Here is an 18,499-nt window from a genome sequence, read left to right on the forward strand (position 1 = left end):
GATGAAGGCTCCAGCTCAGCCTCTTTCCTGTCACACAAGTTTTCTGCATTGAAGGGAAGTGAGTGATCCTGTGCGGATCCCTCTGCACTGAGTGATCCTGTGTGGATCCCTCTGCACAGAAAGCCAGCACTGCCAGGAAGAAAGTGGAGCAGGAGGCTTCCTCCCGGAGATGCGGCCTTCCTACGTTTTAGTCTTTTTTCAATCTCTTTAGGTGGGCGGCCATCACGGCCTTTATGTTTTCAGACCTTGGGTGGGGCTTGGTAGCTGAATGGGGCGGGGGCAGGAGAGAAACAGCGGCTGCTTTGACTGGACAGGGGGTCTTTCAGGGGGGGCTGATCCTGCCGTCCACCCCTTCTCTGCGAGGTTTTCTTTGAGACTGGGAAGAGGGTGGGTGTTTTTAAAGAAGTTTCCTCTTTGATTTGTGGGTCCGTGTGACTGCGCACACCCCTGCAGCAGAGGGGGGGCTCTTTGTCAGCACCAGGCAAAGTCAACCCTTCATTTAGCCCTGGGGGGCACTTCTGAATTTAAAAAGCCCGATCCCTCTTGCTTTACTTGAGCTGGAAACTGGAGTCGGTGGTGGCTTAGTGGAGAGAGTGCAGGAGAAGAAGAAGGACCTGGGAGAGACCAGGGTTCAAATCTCCCCCCACCCTGGCTATAAAGTTCCTGGGTATGACCTCGATCTCAGTCCCTGCCTCTCAGCCCAGCCTCCCACACAGGGTTGTTGTGGAAATTAAATTGGGGGGGGGGGGACCAGGTATGCTGCCTTGACCTCCTTGGAGGAACAGCTGGGACAGAACTGCAATGAAGCCAGAGACCCAAACAATCCCGGGGCGGGGGCAGATGGAGTGGATGCCTCTCGGGGGGGGGGCAGGGGGTGCTGCTTTCCCCTGGGGCCATGGGGGGCCTGGGCCTTGCTTCCCCCTCCTCCCCCTGGGAGCCACGCGCCATCTGGGGAGGGTGAGGGGCAGCCCGGCTCCCCGGGGATGTGAGAGCCCCGGCAAGAGGGGGGCTGGCCCGCCGCCTCCCCCCTCACACCAACCTCTCCCTTTTCCCTCCCCAGCAGCCCCCGGCAGTGCAGAGGCGGCCATTGCTCATCACATCCTAGTGTGCGATTTGTCTCATCATGCTGCATGGCGGTACAGTAGCCCTTTTCTTTGACTCCATCTGTCTCGCCTTTTTGCATTTCTGCTTTCCTTCCCACCCACCCCCGTTTCCCCAAGGAGATGCTGGAATGGGAGGGGACGGACGGACGGACGGACGGACGGACGGACGCAGAGACCCCTCCCCATCTCCTTCCCCCTCGTTTCTCCTCCATCTGGTTTCTTCTGTTTCTCATGTTTCCCATGAACTTTCGCCAGCTGCCAAGAATCGCTTGCCTGCCTGCCTGCTCCCTCCATGGCGCCAAGCCCCCTTCCCAACACGCTGCGCTTGGTAGTCTGGGCTCGGGGGCGGGCAGAGGGAGCACGGGGGGGGCAGAGGGACATGGGCCTCAGGACAGCGGCCGGAGGCTCCCCTGGTGAGTGGGTGCCAGGAGCAAAGGCTCTTGGAGGTTGCCAGGCCCCCATCTATACCACTCTTCCACACACCCCCAAGCATGTGGGTCAGCCATTGTTCAGCACATGCACTGGCAATGGGCCTGATCCTGCCACTGTGCAGACAGGGGAGCATGAAGGTCCAGGTTGCTCCGTAGGTGTAGGACAGGACAGCCGCAGGCTTCCGTAGTCGTTCTCCGGGCATCTGAATTTAGGGGCCCTGAGATGAGCAAATCCCAGAGGGTGCTGAGGGTTTGCTGCTCAAGACCTTGTCTGCCCCACGGCTCCCAGGGAGGAGGGGTGATGCTGACAGCAAGTCAGGCTGCCTTGGCCTGGGAGAGAATGGTGCGCAGGCCTCCCATTTTGAGCATGCAAACAGGAGCCAGGGGCAGCGTCCGCCATGGCGAGAGAGACCCGGCAGAGAACTTGGAGAAGACGGGGCCGTCCGGTTCATGGCCGGTGTTTTCCCTCCTGCCTTTTGCCTGCACTTGCCTCTTCCCGGGCTTCCTGGGTGGGCGGCCGTCCCCGGCCAGCCCCCTCCTCCTCTTCCTCTTCCTCCTCTCTGTCTTGCAGACGATGGAGACGCAGGTGGAGGAGTGGTACAAGGAGGTGGGGGAGCTGCAGGCCCAGGTGGCCGCCTTGCCCTTGGAGGCGGCCAGCAAGGAGATGGTGGACGAGCGGCAGAACGCCGTGGGCACCCGCATCGTGCGCCTCATCGAGCCCCTCAAGGAGCGCCGCAGGATCCTGCTGGCCTCCAAGGAGGTGCACCAAGTCAGCCACGACCTGGAGGACGAGATCGTAAGTGGGGCGCGGAGGAGGGAAGGGGGGCGAATCTGAAACCAGGCCCTCAGAAGGGAGCACTTCCGATTGTGGGAATGTTCAGGGAGGCAGGAGAGGATAGATTGTTTATTAATATCCTTCTTAACTTGCGCTAGCAAGTTGCCTTACTTAGCATAGTTTTACATTCACCTTTTAAACGCAGAGTGGATAGCTGGTTGCAGGCTTGTGTAAGCCTCTCACTATTAGGTCCCTGGTAATTTCCCTTATATCCCTCTTAAAAGAATAAACACGCCACAATCTTGTGTCAAGTATATAAAATAGGTTTACTCACATCATCAGTTCACAGTTGGATCCCTGAAGGCGGACTTAGTTACAAAGGATATTCATATGGATCTATCCCATATGGGGATAATATGGAAGCCAACAGAGCATTTCTAGCTAAAAAGCTGCTCCAACAACAGAGGAAGTGAAAGAGAGAGAATGTGCTGCGTGCCTTGTCCTTTTGTTACCTGGACCGGTTAGGTCACGCCCACCTCTAGTCACATGCAAAGGAAGGATGTCCCAGCCAGGAGGAAACAGGAGGTTTTTGACTGGCTGGACCAAACATCCCCTTGCACGTCTACTCTAGGAAAACAAGGAATGTTGTACTTGACTGCTACTTACGTATCGCATCCCACACTGATTGCTAGAAAGGCACGGAGAGAGAGGAAGCTGGATCTCACAGGGTCTACAGAAAAACCTCCCTGTGAAAGCCACTCCCATCATGTGCAGACAGATCAAGGGGCACAAGCGTCCCGGCCTGCGCTCTCTGTGATCCCTGCTATGGGATCTCTTCTCGGCATGCTTCATCAATGACCAGGGATGTAGGACATTTGCGGAGTCTGAGTTTCTGCTCCAATCCTATTCTAAACTACAGTGGACCCTCGGGTTGCGAACGTGATCCGTGCGAGAGGCACATTTGCAACCCGCAGCACCGCGTCTGCGCACCCGTGGGTCACGATTCAGTGCTTCTGTGCATGCACAAACGCCAAAACCCAAAAGTAACCTGTTCTGGTACTTCTGGGTTCGGCGTGGTGCGCAACCCAAAAACGCGCAACCTGAAGTGTCTGTAACCCGAGGTATGACTATATGTATAATATACCGTATTTTTCTGTGTATAAGACAAGGTTTTTTTATAAAATATCATGGTGAAATTTGGGGCTCATCTTATACATGGGTAGTGCATTGGGGGGGGGATGTGTTATATGTTGCTTCCTGGAGCCAGAGAGTGTCTGCAGCTATTGGGCGTGTTATTGGTTGCTGCGGCAAGGGCTGGGCTTGATTGGCTGTCACTGCGGCAATTGGGTGGGCGATTGGCGGCTTCTTCCAGCGAGGGGACATTGGACTGCAGGCGTTTGCTCAACAACTCTGGGCATTTCCCCCCTATTTCCCCCCATTTTCTTTATTTGGAATCCCCCAAAATAGGAGGTGTCTTATACACGGGGGGGGGGTGTTATACACAGAAAAATACAGTGTGTGTTTATTAAAAGGGGGAAATACCAGGAAATCCAGTCTGCAGTGAAGCATCCTGGATTACTTAAAAAGCTAAATCTAGCTTATTGACAGCCTTCTTATTTTGCTGCAAAGGGGATGTCCTCTGCTGAACTCACAGATGTGTGTAAGGAAGGATAATACCTAAGAATATATCCTCTCCTAGTTTCTATACATATCCCTGCAGGGAGGAGCGGCCCCGAGCGCACTGGGGGCTCACAGCCTTTGGGGTTGGGGGCAAAGTCTGCTTCCTGGGGGCTGTGGAGGTCAGGCTCGTCTGACGGAGGTTGCAGAAGTCACAGTGGCGCCACCAAACCAGACGCATGGATCACGGGGGACGGTGGCCTTGGTGAGGACTGCCCAGGAGCTCAGTCTGGCCGCATCTTCCACGGGGTTTGGGTTCCAAGGATTCTGCAAAAATCACATATACCCCCAAACCTTTTATTTTTTAACAAAAGTTGTTTATTGTAGGAAATGCATAACTCGGATGTGGGAATGTTCAGGGTGACAGAAGAGGATATATTGTTTATTAATATCCTTCCTAACTTGCGCTAGCAAGTTCCTTTACTTAGCAGAGTGCATTCCCCTTTACACAGCACAGCAGATAGCTGGTCGCAGGCTCGTGTCAGCCTCTCACTATTATACACTTCAGTCTCAGATTGAATTGCATGTTCCTGGTAAGTTCCCTTGAATCCCTCTTAAAAGAATAAAGACGCCACAATCTTATTCAAAGTCAATAAGAGAAGTTTACTCACATCAGTTTACGGCTGGATTCCTGAAGGCAGACTTAGTTACAAATATGTACATGTGGATCTACCCCACATGGGGAAATAATCCCAGTGCTTCTGCTAGCTGAGAGCTAGTCTTGTCTAAAAGCTGGTCAAACGAAGAAGGAAGTCAAAGAGAGAGAGAGAGAGAGAGAGTGCTGCGTGACTTGTCCTTTTGTTACCTGGACAGGTGAGGTCACACAGGGAGAGGAAGGTGGCCAAGTTCTCTTCTGGAAATAGAGCTGTTGGGAGTAAGGGGGGGAGCGCTGAGTCCCCCCAAATGTGATGGGACCCCTTTCCACCTGTGCTTTGGCTCCGATGCCAAGGGGGATTGCCTCTTCCACATCTGTGGACCTCGATGATGCCATTAGGAATTGTACTCACAGGGGGGGCACTTTTGTTTTTCTCCCCCACCCACTTCTAGATCTGGGTGCAGGACCGGCTGCCCTTGGCCACGTTGAAGGATCACGGGAGCAACTTGCAAACGGTCCAGCAGTTCATCAAGAAGAACCAGGTGCAAAGCGGAAGCCGGGGGGGTGCAGAGTGTGTGGGAGGTGCTGGGGAGCCCCCTCTCCCCAGGACGGGGGGGGGGAGAACAATGGGGGAGCCTGTTTTGTCCTGGACGTTGCCATGGCGGCCATCAGAAAAGCAGGGGCTGGTGGCCTAGGAGAGACCCAAAATCAGAGGCTCCGCCACCATCTGAACAGTTCCTTCTGGGTCATATAGAGACAGTGTGGTGTAGTGGTTAGAGCAGTGTTGGATTTACATATAAGCTGAACAAGCTCTAGCTTAGGGCTCCACTCTCTTGGGGGGCCCCAAAAAATTTAAAGGAAAAAAACCTGGGTGTACATTTCCAAAATATAAGATAAATAACAAATAAAATAAAAGCTACGTACAGCAACAGTGTTTTGTGCTGTGTAGGCTCTTATGATGTAAGCCATGGGCCCCGCCTGTTCATCTGCCCCCTAAAATATCCCTGGTTTGCTCCTTTCTATATATAGGGTGCCGACATTCTGCATGGACTGGTTGCAACATGTGCAAATGGCTTGAGATACCTATTCAGTCCATAAATTACCATCTAGCATATATTCAACACAAAAACCAGTGACAATTTGTTGTGGACAAAGGACAGCTGGACATAGAAAGGGCCCCATTACTGTCTGTAGCTGAGGGCCTCATCAAACCTCAACCCGGCCCTGGGTTAGAGTGTTGGATTAGGAGACCCGGGTTCAAATCTTCCCCTTGGCCGTGACCTTGGGGGCCGGTCACTTACTCTCAGCCCAGCCTGCCTCACTGGGATGTTGTTGTGGGGATTAAATGACGAAGGAGGAAGAGCCCCGAAAGCCACCTTCAGCTCCTTGGAGGACCAGTGGGGTGCCGGTGTAAGCATTAAAAACCCCTAATAATAATAATTTGAAAGCCTCTCCCTCTTCCCGGTCGCCAGAACCTCCGCCGAGAGATCCAGGTGCACAAGCCCCGCATGGAGGACGTCCTGGAGCGCGCCCGGGGCATCGCCACCATCAAGACCCCCGAGGTGGACCCCGTGCGGCTGCTGCTGGAGAAGCTCTCGGAGATGTGGGGTGCCCTCCAGGAAGAGACCGAGCAGCGGCAGCACCTGCTGGATGCCACCTACCAGGTGGAGCAGTTCTACTCTGACGTGGCCGAGGTGGAGGCCTGGCTAAGCGAGCAGGAGCTCTTCATGATGAACGAGGAAAAGGGCAAGGTGGGAGAGGGGCCTGGGGACCCCACATTTGGGGCCAGGGGGAGGCGGGCAGCTTCGCCCAAGGATGCTGCCTTTGGAACCGCTTCTCGGAAGGCGTTGGGCAGGCCGAGTCCCCATCCCTTGGTCTGGGACGGGATAAATTCACGGGGGAGAAGACTCAGCTCTGTCTCCACGGCTTCTGGGAGGGGGGTTGTGTGGGAATGGTCAGGGAGGCAGGAGAGGATACATTGTTTGTTAATATCCTTCCCAACTTGCGCTAGTAAGTCCCTTTACTTAGCAGAGTTTCACATTCCCCTTTTAAACGCACAGCGGGTAGCTGGTTGCAAGCTTGTGTAAGCTTCTCAATCTAGATTCCTGGCAAGATCTCTTATTTCCCTCTTAAAAGAATAAACACGCCACGATCTTATTTAAGATACAGTGGACGCTTGGGTTGCGAACGTGATCCGTGCAAAATGCACATTCGCAACCCACTGCATTCGCAACCCACAGTGGCGTGTCTGCGCACGTGCAGGTTGCGATTCGGCGCTTCTGCACATGCGCAAAGCACGATTTAGAGCTTCTGCGTATGCACGACCACCGAAACCTGGAAGTAACCCATTCCAGTACTTCCGGGTTTCAGCGGGTGCGTAACCCGAAAAAATGCAACCTGAAGTGGCTGTAACCTGAGGTATGACAGTATATAAAAATAGTTTACTCATAGCATCATCAGTTCACAGATGGATCCCTGAAGGCAGACTTACCGTATTTTTTGCTCTATAGGACACACTTTTTCCCCTCCAAAAATGAAGGGGAAATGTGTGTGCGTCTTATGGAGCGAATGCAGGCTCCTTGGCTTCAGCGATAGCAATGCAAAGCCTCCGAAGCGCAGAGGGAGCGCTCCCTCCGCGCCCCTTGGCTTCGCATTGCTTTCGCTGAAGCCTGGAGAATGAGAGGGGTCGGTCCGCACCAACCCCTCTCGCTCTCCAGGCTTCAGGGACAGACTCTCCTGGCTTCAGCAAAAGGAACCTGAAGCCTTCGGAGCGCAGTGGGAACTCGCGCTGCGCTCTGGAGGCTTCGGGTTCCTTTTGCTGAAGCCGGGAGAGCAAGACTCTCCTGGCTTCAGCAGAGAGGGAGAGCCGCGCAGCGCCCCTTCAGCCCAGCGGGAGGAGAAATGGAAGGGGCTCCGTTTCTCCTGTCGCTTCACTGAAGGGGCGCTGGGCAGAGAGGGGGAGATTTTTTTTCTTGTTCTCCCCCTCTAAAACAAGGTGCGTCCTATAGAGCGAAAAATATGGTAGTTACAGAAGTACAGTGGACCCTCTAGTTAAATACCGCTCTGGATACGTAACTTTCGGGTTACGAACGCGGCAAAGCCGGAAGAGTATACTTCCGGGTTTTGCCGCGCGCACATGCGCAGAAGCGTTCAATCGCACCGCGTACGTGCGCAGAAGCGGCACCTCTGCCTATGGACTTTCCGGGTTGCGGACAGACCCCGGGAACGAATTTAATTTGTATCTGGAGGGTCCACTGTATATACATGCGAGTCTATCCCATATGGAGATAGTTTTTTTCAAAAAGCCAACAGCATCTCTGGCAAAAAAAGAGAGAGCTGTTGCTCCAATGACAAAGTCCGAAAGAGAGGAGAGAGTGTGATGCGTGCCTTGTGCTTTTGTTACCTGGACAGGTAAGGCCACGCCCACCTCTAGTCACATGGAAGAGGAAGGATGCTCCAGCCCAGGAGGAAACAGGAAGTTTTCGACTGGCTGGTCCAAACATCCCCTTGCATGCCCACTCTAGGAAAAAAGGAATGTTGTACTTGACTGCTACTTACGGATCACATCCCACATCCCTAACCCTAACCCTAACCCTAACCCTAACCTCCAGGCCCAGAGGCAGTCTATCTGGATTCCTCGGTCCTTAAGGATCTCAGGCCACTGTGCGAAGAGGAGGCTGGGCTGGCTGGGCTCCCCTCTGGCTCTCCCGGTGTCCTTACGCCCCCTCCTCTGTCCTCTCAGGATGAACAGAGCACCCTCCAGCTCCTGAAGAAACACCTGATGATGGAACAGACGGTCGAGAACTACGCCGAGACCATCGCTCAGCTGTCGCGACAGTGCCGGGCTCTGCTGGAGCTGGGGCACCCGGACAGGTGGGTCAGCTGTCCTCCCCCCACCTCCTTCCCTGCCCCCTCCTCAGCCCACCCCACTTGGCCCTAGCCCCCTCCCCACTAGGGCTGAGCAATATAGCGGGATACCCTGGTTTGAAGTCCATATCATGATACAGTGGTCCCTTGGTTCTCAAACTTCATCTGTTCCGGAAGTCCGTTCCAAAACCGAGGAAAGCTTTCCCATAGGAAGTAATGCAAAATGGATTAATCCGTTCCCAACTTTTAAAAACAACCCCTAATTTCACTATCTAATGAGACTATTGATCCATAAAATGAAAGCAATAATCAATGTACTGTACAGTGGTGCCTCGCAAGACGAAATTAATTCGTTCCGCAAGTCTCTTCGTCTTGCGAGTTTTTCGTCTTGCGATGCACGGTTTCCCATAGGAATGCATTGAAAATCAATTAATGCGTTCCTAGGGAAACCGCCTTCAGGCCAGGTCCGGGGACAGTCTGTCCCCGGACCTCTTCTGAAGTCTGGGGGGGGGGGACAAGGGCTTTTCTTCCCACCCCCAGCATTTTAAAAAACCCCGGGACAGCGGAGGACTTCTCCGCTGTCCGGGCGATCTTAAAATGCTGGCGGGCGGCATTTTAAAATCGCCCCGGGACAGCGGAGGACTTCTCCGCTGTCCGGGGCGATTTAAAAGCCCTCCGGGACAGGCAGGCAGGGGGGAGCAAAGACTTTCGCCCCCCGCCCGCCTTCAGAAGGTGTTCCCGCCCCGCCGCCTGGCTTCGGAGCACCGTTCCGAAGCCGGGCGGCGGTGGGAGGTGTTCCCTCCCCACCGCCCGGCTTCGGAGCACCGTTCCGAAGCCGGGCGGCGGCGGGAGGTGTTCCCGCCCCGCCGCCCGGCTTCGGAGGAGCCTTCCGAAGCCCAGCGGCGGCGGGAGGAGGTGTCCCCGCCCCGCCGCCAGGCTTCGGAGGAGGTCCGAGGACAGTGGGGAAGACCCGCTGCGCTTCCCCGCTGTCCCTGAGATTTCCCTATGGGCTGTCGTCTTGCAAAGCAAGCCCATAGGGAAATTCGTTTTGCGAAGCGCCTCCAAAACGGAAAACTCTTTCGTCTAGCGGGTTTTCCGTCTTGCGAGGCGTTCGTCTTGCGGGGTACCACTGTACTATAAAATAAAGAAGACAGTACTGTAGATAATAAAAATGGAAATGAATTTTTTTCCTTACCTGCACTGATGATAGTCATTGTTTGGATGGGGGGCTGTTATCCGTTTCCACAGTCACACAATCAATCAATCAATCAATCAATCAATCACTAGCTGGACTGGGTTCCACACAGTCACAAAGTCAAATGAACTGAAAAAGCTTCGAAAACAAAAACACAAAATAAAGAGCAAAAAGAAAAGCGCCAAACTTAATCTGTTCCAGAAGTCCGTTTGACTTCCGAAATGTTCAGAAACCAAGGCGCGGCTTCTGATTGGTGCAGGTGCCCAGAAACAATAGCCTACAGCCACAGCGGACGTTTGTTTTCTGGAAATCATTCAAAAACCAGAACACTTACTTCCGGGTTTTCAGCGTTTGGGAACCAAGGCACCAGTGTATCGGCCTATTGCGATGTTTAGCTGGTTGTGTATCACCATGTTGGAAAGCGGCTGCCGCCCGGCCCCCTGGTGCCCTCCCCTCTGACGGTCCCCTTTCCGGCAGTGAGCAGATCAGCCGGCGCCAGTCGCAAGTGGACCGCCTCTACGTCTCCCTGAAGGACCTGGTGGAGGAGCGCAAGGCTCGGCTGGAGCAGCAGTACTGGCTCTTCCAGCTGAGCCGCGAGGTGGACGAGCTGGAGCACTGGATCGCTGAGAAGGAGGTGGTGGCCGGGTCCCCGGAGCTGGGCCAGGACTACGAACACGTCACGGTGAGACCCGGGGGGGGGGGCTGCCTCCTTCGCACCTGATTCGTATTCATCCCTTTCGGGAGAAAATATGCGCCACTAGATTGCAAAAACAGACAGACCTCAAAGCAGTTCACAAGAGCAGCTCAAGTTTTCTTTATACAGGCCTTAGGAAATGTCTTCAATATTCCTATCTACTGAAGCAATGCACACAGGCTAATACATTAGCAGGATTCTAGAACTACTTGTCATTACATGATGAATGGATTATAAGTCATTCCAATGGTTCTTTAGTTTACGGTGGACATGCCGCATGTTGACAAATAGTGGAACCGAGGAAGGGAGTAGGGGGAAGTCAGCTTTTCTGTTTTTGGCTATGAATTTGTATTGTTATTGTTTTATTTTTGTTATTTTTGGAAAATCAATAAAATATTATAAAAAATATATATGAAATGTCTTAAATATTTATCCATTTATTTAGCTATTTTTGGTTGATTTGTTGCAGATTTATACCCAGCCAGATGGGCAGGGATAAATAATAACGTATTATATTATATTATATTATATTATATTATATTAGTCTTACAGACAGAGAAGCAAAGGAAGATATGTAAAAATTAAGGGTTGTGTTCAGCTAACTTTTATTCAGAGTAGACCCATTGAGACCAATGGCCATGACTCACTTAGGTCCATTCATTTCCATGGGTGCATTTTGAGCAAAAGTTAGTTGACTGCAACTCTCTGTGTTTTATATGTCTTGCTGTATTATTTTTAAAAAGCCCCGTGCTTTTGCTCAGCTGCAGTGAGCATGTACAGAGTGCCGTTCTCTTTCAGCTCCACTCCGCTGGCAGCACAGTTGCAGCATCTCGGGGGTGGAGTCCCTGCAGTTTCTCTGTCTAGTTCCCCCCCCCCCCCATGTTCTTTTTTAAATTTTATTAGTTTTACAGTTTAATATTCCGCACATCAATCATATAAAGGAAAAATAATAAAATAATTCAAATATCCCCCCATCCTATGACTTCCCTTAACTTCCCCTTCTGGTTCATTACATGTTTGTTACTTCCACTTAATTTATTTTCTCCCATTTTGTTAATCTTTTAATTAAATGCTCCTATGTTCTTATTTGTACCATATTTTCTTTCCAATTATATCTGACACTTAATTAGTTTCCAACTTGTTCTTTCTTCATCTTTACATTTCTTTTCTTAATTGCAAGTGTTTCCTCAAATCCTGCTAATGAGTCCATTTCTTTACAGTATTTCTGTAGATACAACATGAACGGTTCCCAATCTTTTTTAAAGTCTCTATTACCATTGTCTCTTGAGTCTTCCCGTGATTTCGCCATTTCTATGTATTCCATAAGTTTGACTTGCCATTAGGGCAGTTCATAAAAAACTTTTTTTTGAAAATGCCTGCTCCATCTTACTACACTAGGGATTATATAGCTATATCTGAAATTTCATGCATATCAGTTAATATCCACTGAATTGAAATTTCAGCCTTCACAACATAGGAAAACAGCCAAGTAAACAGCTATTTTCGTGGAGGAGGGTCAAGATATTAACTGATATGCATGAAATTCAAGATATAGCTATATAATCCCTAGTGTAGTAAGATAAGACCTTTGGAGCAGGCATATTTTTTTTTAAAAGTTTTTTATGAATCACCCTACTTGCCATTCTTCTTTCCTTGGTATCTTGAATTTTATTGACATTGATGCTGCATTTATGTTGTATTTTATGCTGTTTTTAAGTCGCATTTTAATCAATGTTTTATATTTGCTGTTAGCCGCCCTGGGCCCGGTTTTTAAGGCAGGAAGGGCGGGGTATAAATAAAAAATTGTTGTTGTTGTTGTTGTTGTTGTTATCATCGTCATCTTGTCCTCTTTCCATTTTGGGCTAGTAAAAACCTAGCCGCCATTGGACCCTACAATTTTCTGCTTCCCTGCAGCTGCTGCAGGAGAAGTTCACGGAGTTTGCCAGCGAGACGGGGAGCGTGGGGAACGAGCGGATCTCGGCCGTCAACCAGATGGTGGACGAGCTGATTGACTACGGCCACGCCGACGCCGCCACCATCGCCGAGTGGAAGGACGGGGTGAACGAGGCCTGGGCCGACCTGCTGGAGCTGATGGAGACGCGGGCGCAGATGCTGGCCGCCTCCCACGAGCTCCACAAGTTCTTCAGCGACTGCAAGGACGTCCTCTCCCAGATCGAGGAGAAAAAGCAGCGCCTGCCGGAGGTGACGGCTCGCGAGGCCAAGACCTCGGCCGGAACCCTCCAGAGGATGCTCAGCTCCTTCGAGCACGACGTGCAGGTCCTGGTGACGCAGGTGAGGCAGAGTGTGTGTGTCTGTGTGTGTAAGGTGTGTAATCCTGTTGTTGTTTAGTCGTGTCCGCCTCTTCGTGCCCCCCTGGACTAGAGCACACCAGGCACTCCTGTCTTCCACTGCCTCCCGCAGTTTGGGCGCCTCAGTCACCGCTCACGCCGACGTGCCCACTCTCACTTCAATATGCTAGTTCACTTCAAGTCGTTTTCAGACGTTTTGGCTTTCTAGTTCGGTTCCTTTCTCAGGCGGCACGTTCCTTCAGTATGTTTAGTCGTTGAGTCGTGTCCGCCTCTTCATGACCCCCTGGACCAGAGCACACCAGGCACTCCTGTCTTCCACTGCCTCCCGCAGTTTGGTCAGACTCATGCTGGTCGCTTCGAGAACACTGTCCCACCATCTTGTCCTCTGTCGTCCCCTTCTCCTTGTGCCCTCCATCTTTCCCAGCATCAGGGTCTTTTCCAGGGAGTCTTCTCTTCTCCTGAGGTGGCCAAAGTCTTGGAGCCTCAGCTTCAGGATCTGTCCTTCCAGTGAGCACTCAGGGCTGACTTCCTTAAGAATGGAGAGGTTTGATCTTCTTGCAGTCCATGGGACTCTCAAGAGTCTCCTCCAGCACCAGAATTCAAAAGCATCCATTCTTTGGCGATCAGCCTTCTTTATGGTCCAGCTCTCACTTCCATACATCACTAATTCACATCCTATGTTTATTTATTTATTTTGTTTATAATAATTTTTATTAGTTTTACATATAATCACATTTAACATCATATCTTCTTTTTAAACCTCTTTGGCTCAAACTGAGCCTTTCGACTTCCCTCCCTCCCGTCTAGTGGTATACAGACTTAAATTCTGCATCTTTGCATTTCACTTCCTTCCCTATTTTTGTTATATCAGTACCTAAGATATTACATTATTCAACCTGAATAGGTAGTAATTTCATCGTACAATTTTGTTTTCTGATAACCCTGCTAGCGATGTTAATTGCTTACATTTCTCTTTCAAATATAAATATAAATTTATTCCAGTCCTTTTGGAATGCTTGATCTCGCTGGTTCTGGATTCTTCCCGCCAGTTTCGCCAGTTCTGCAAAGTCTATCAATTTCATCTGCCCCTCTTTGTTGGTATTTCATGCTGTTTCCATTTTTGGGCTAACAAAATTCTTGCCGCAGTTGTTGCATACATGAACAGTTTTTTATCTTGTCTCGGTATCTCTTTACCCACTATACTCAGTAAAAAAGCTTCTGGTCATTCACATCATACATTTAAAGCAGCACACAGTTAGCCTATGGAACTCACTGCCACAAGAGGCAGGGATGGCCACCGACTTGGATGGCTTTAAAACAGGATTGGACAAACGGCTTCTGCCCCCAGTGGCTCTGCTCTCCACCGTTGGAGGCAGAGATTATTCCGAATCCCAGTTGCTGGAATCCACTGCGATGGATGAGACGGCTGCTCTTGGAATCTGCGCCTGCTGGTGGGTTTCCCTTTGGGTATCTCGTTGGCCACCATGAGGCCGGGATGCTGGACTAGGCGGACCATTGGCCTGATCCAGAAGCTCTTCCTATATTGTCAGCTTCACTATGACTCTGCTTTGAACAGAATTATGGGAGCTGTAGTTTTCTAAGAGTGCCGAGACTTCTTAGGAGACTCCTTTTCCCTGCCTCCCCTCCAAGTCCTGCATCCTTAACACATGATAGTTCCTGGGACGCTTCGGGGGAAGCTCTGCCTGCTTAAAGCAGAAGAATTACACCTTAAATTCTCCCCCGCTCCGCCCTCCGCAGTTGGAGGCAGCAACGCTTGCAAATGCCAGAAAGAGGGGGAAAGGTCTCCGGCGCTCGAATTCTGCTTGGAGGCTTTCCATCCAGGGCACCTGGCTGGCCACTGGGAGAACAGGAGGCTGGACCAGATGGGCCGCCCTTGGCCTCACCCAGCACCCAGAGTCTTCTCATGTTCTGATGGAGCCTCCAAGCCCAGAGGCAGTCTATCTCGATTCCTAGGTTCTATGGGGGATTTGGCAATGTGAGGACCGGATCCATTGGCCTGACCCAGCCCACTCCCCTTAGGAGACCTGCTCCTGCCCTGCCCCCTTCCCTCCCAGGGGCGCAGTGAGCCCCCTCTTGCCCCCTTAACCTCCCCCTGCTCCCCGCCAGGTGCGGCAGCTGCAGGAGGTGGCGGCTCAGCTGCGGACGGTCTACGCCGGCGAGAACGCCGAGGCCATTGCCACCAAGGAGCAGGAGGTGATGCGCTCCTGGAAGGAGCTGCTGGGCTCCTGCGAGGACTGCCGCCTCCAGATCACCACCACCACCGACAAGATCCGTTTCTCCAACATGGTGCGGGACCTCATCTCCTGGATGGACACCATCATCGCCCAGATCGGCACCGGAGAGAAGCCCAGGTAAGAAGAAGAAGAAGAAGAAGAAGAAGAAGAAGAAGAAGAAGACAGTGGTGCCTTGGTTCTCAAACTTCATCTGTTCTGGAAGTCCGCTCCAAAACCAAAGCATTCCAAAACCGAGGCGTGCTTTCCCATAGAAAGTCATGCAAAATGGATTAATCCATTCTGGACTTTAAAAAACAACCCCTGAAACAGCTATTTAATATGTATTTTACTATCTAACGAGACCATTGATACATAAAATGAAAGCAAGAATCAATGTACAGTACTGCACTGTAAAATAAATAAGACAGTTTTGTAGATGATAAAAATTAACATGAATTTACGACCCGGAAGCCATACGCCGGCTCCCTCGGCCAATAAAGCGAGATGAGCGCTATAACCCCAGAGTCGGTCATGACTGGACCTAATGGTCAGGGGTCCCTTTGCCTTTACCTTTATTTTCCTTACCTGCACTGATGGTAGTCCTTGTTTGGATGGGGGGGGGGGCTTTTATCCATTTCTGCCGCCACACAATCAGTAGCTGAACTGGGTTCCACACAGTCACAAAAACAAATCAACCGAAAAAGCCTCAAAAACAAAAACGCAAAATAAAGAGCAAAAACAAAAGTGCCAAACTGAATCCTCTCCAGAAGTCCATTTGACTTCTGAAATGTTCAAAAACCAAGGCACAGCTTCTTATTGGTGCAGGCGCCCCGGAAACAAAAGCCAACAGCCGCAGGACGTTTGGCTTCCTAAAAATGTTCGAAAACTTAAATGCTTACTTCTGGGCTTTTGGCATTTGAGAATCAAGGCATTTGAGAACCAAGGTACCACTGTAATAATAATAATAAAAAAAATAATTTATTATTTATATCCCACCAATCTGGCTGGGTATCTGCAGCCACTCTGGGTGGCTCCCATCATCATCATCATCATGCGACAAAACATCAAACATTAAAAACTTCCCTAAACAGGGCTGCCTTCAGTTGTCTTCTAAAAGTCAGGTAGTTGTCTATTTCTTTGACATCTGAAGGGACGGTGGTCCACAGGGCAGGTGCCACCACCACTGTCTGGTTCCCTGTAGCTTCACTTCTCGCAGGGAGGGAACCGCCAGAAGGCCCTCGGAGCTGGACCTCAGTGTCCGGGCAGAATAATGGGGTTGGAGACGCTCCTTCAGGTCTACTGGACCATCCCACCAGCTCCTGGAGAGCAGCAGGGTGGAGCAGAGCTTTGCAGGGGGGCCATCTCCTCCCTGCTAGCTCTGGCTTCCCACCCGACTGCCAGGCCCTGGCCTTTTCAACAGTTGGGGGTCATTTTCACCTCTGCTGACCCCAAGCTCCCCCAGGGAATGGTTGGAAGGCACCCCAAAGGACTTCTGACCCAGTGCCCTGTGATGCCGGAATCGGGTCCATTCCCAAGGGGTGCCACCACCCACTTCAGGAACCCCTAACTTAGAGGCAGGCAGCACATCAAAGCCACCCCCAGTGCTGGGGTCTAGCTTAGGGTCCCACACTCTTGGGGGCCCCCCAAAAAATTAAAGGGGAAAAAGCTGGATGTACATTTCCAAAATATAAGATAAAAAACAAATAAGATAAAGCCTACATCCAGCAACAGAGTTTAGTGTTGTGTTGGCTCCTAGGATGTAAGTCCTGGGCCCCGCCTGCTCACCTGCTCCCTCAAATATCCCGGCTTTGCTCCTTTCTATAGATGGGGTGCCGACATTCTGCATGGAGTGGTTGCAGGGCAACATGGGCAAAGGGCTTGAGATACCTATTCTGTCCATCAATTACCATATAGCATCTATTCAACACCAAAAACAGTGGCAATTTGTTGTTGACCAAGGACAGCTGGACATATCAAGGGCCCCATTACCTTCAGGAGCTGAGGGCTGCATGAAACCTCAACCTGGCCCTGGCCGCTCCTGTGAGCGGGGATGTGTGTGTGTGTCTCCCTCTCGCATCATCTCTGCCCCCCTCCCCCCACAGGGACGTCTCCACCGTGGAAGTGCTGATGAACTACCACCAGGGCCTGAAGAGCGAGATCGAGACCCACAGCAAGAACATCGCCTCCTGCGTGGACCTGGGCAAGACGCTGGTGCTGAACAAGAGCCCCGCCTCCGAGGAGGTAGGCTCCGCCCTTCCCGTGGCCAGGAGAGAGGGGGCCCACCGGGGCCACAGTGGGGTAAAGTGGGGGGCGGCATCCTTCTCTCTTCTGCTGCACTCAAGGACCGTGTCGCATGACGGAGGGGGGAGATCTTTGCGGAGGCGCAGGAACTGGGATTCTCTGGGGTGGGGCCTGGGAATTTGGGGTGGGGACAGGCAAGGTGTGGGCAGAGACATGACCCTTTGTCTTCTCTCCGCTTCAGATCAAGCTCCACCTGGAGAAGCTGATGACCAAGAAGAAGGAGATGGTGGAAAAATGGGACAGGCACTGGGAGTGGCTGCAGCAAAGTGAGTCCGGGTGCAAATCCAGCCCCTCCTCCCAAAAAACACATACTATTTATTTATTGACTGAAACATATGTACAGTGGTACCATGGAAGTCGAATGGAATCCGTTCTGGAAGCCTGTTCGACTTCCAAAACGTTCGGAAACCAAGGCACGGCTTCCGATTGTATGGGGTGGGCGGTTCTCAGAATAAAACCGAGATATAAAACCACAAAATGCAGAATAAAAATAAAAACAGCAACCCAATAGCCCCCACGCAACAGCCTTGTGACACCCACTCACGACCGATCTGCGTTTGAGGTTCTTGCAGCTGGCCGAGAATATCTGAGCCCCTCCTTTCAGCAGCTGCCCCGGCTGCCCGTCTTGTACCCGGCCAGGTTCCAGCTTCTTCCCTTGATTGGCAAAGCCCAGAGCTCTTTCCCTGTCTCCCCCCGCAGTGCTGGAGGTCCACCAGTTTGCCCAGGAGGCAGTGGTGGCCGACGCCTGGCTGACCGCGCAGGAGCCGCTGCTGAAGAGCCGGGAGCTGGGCAACAGCGTCGACGAGGTGGAGCAGCTGATCCGGCGCCACGAGGCCTTTCGCAAAGCGGCCGCGGCTTGGGAGGAGCGCTTCAGCTCCCTGCGGCGGCTCACCACGGTACGGGGGCGGAGGGAGCGGGTTCTTAAGCAGAGATCAGACGGCCACCAGGGAGGGATTCCTGAGCTGGGTTTCCTGCTTTGCGGGGGTTGGACTAGATGACCCTGGGGGGTCCTACATTTCAGATTCTCATCATCATCCAAAACAAATCAATGCAGAATTACCACTTCCCCAGTGGCACAAAACATTTGCTAAAAGAAAGGAGGCAGAGCAGTCTATCGTCACATCTCCAGGTCTCCAGGGAGATCAGACATTTGCAGTTTATTTCGACGACAAAAAACCAAACAGAGATATTTAGCCACTAGCTTGATGAGCTCCTGATCATTCCCCAGTAATAGAAAATGTATGACCTCCGACTCTGGTTTCCATTTGGGGATACAGAGTTGATCTAGAAATTGCTGGCGGAGATCAGCATATAGTTT

The 18,499-nt window shown here is 51.6% G+C and overlaps 1 protein-coding gene across 4 annotated transcripts in view; it reads left to right on the forward strand.

The window, feature by feature from the left end:
- Window positions 1–18,499, forward strand: part of SPTBN4 (spectrin beta, non-erythrocytic 4) — a 97,881-nt gene that overhangs the window by 67,307 nt on the left and 12,075 nt on the right. For all 4 annotated transcript variants that reach the window (XM_081018565.1, XM_081018568.1, XM_081018567.1 and 1 more), the window contains 10 exons: window positions 2,106–2,330; window positions 5,034–5,123; window positions 6,054–6,332; window positions 8,324–8,454; window positions 10,121–10,325; window positions 12,252–12,629; window positions 14,774–15,018; window positions 16,983–17,121; window positions 17,363–17,447; window positions 17,881–18,077. In XM_081018565.1, coding sequence (XP_080874691.1) covers window positions 2,106–2,330; window positions 5,034–5,123; window positions 6,054–6,332; window positions 8,324–8,454; window positions 10,121–10,325; window positions 12,252–12,629; window positions 14,774–15,018; window positions 16,983–17,121; window positions 17,363–17,447; window positions 17,881–18,077 — 1,974 coding nt within the window. The remainder of the gene's footprint in view (window positions 1–2,105; window positions 2,331–5,033; window positions 5,124–6,053; window positions 6,333–8,323; window positions 8,455–10,120; window positions 10,326–12,251; window positions 12,630–14,773; window positions 15,019–16,982; window positions 17,122–17,362; window positions 17,448–17,880; window positions 18,078–18,499) is intronic.

The sequence above is a fragment of the Podarcis pityusensis genome, assembly GCF_964106645.2.
Source record: "Podarcis pityusensis genome assembly, chromosome: 8".
Lineage (NCBI taxonomy): Eukaryota > Metazoa > Chordata > Lepidosauria > Squamata > Lacertidae > Podarcis > Podarcis pityusensis.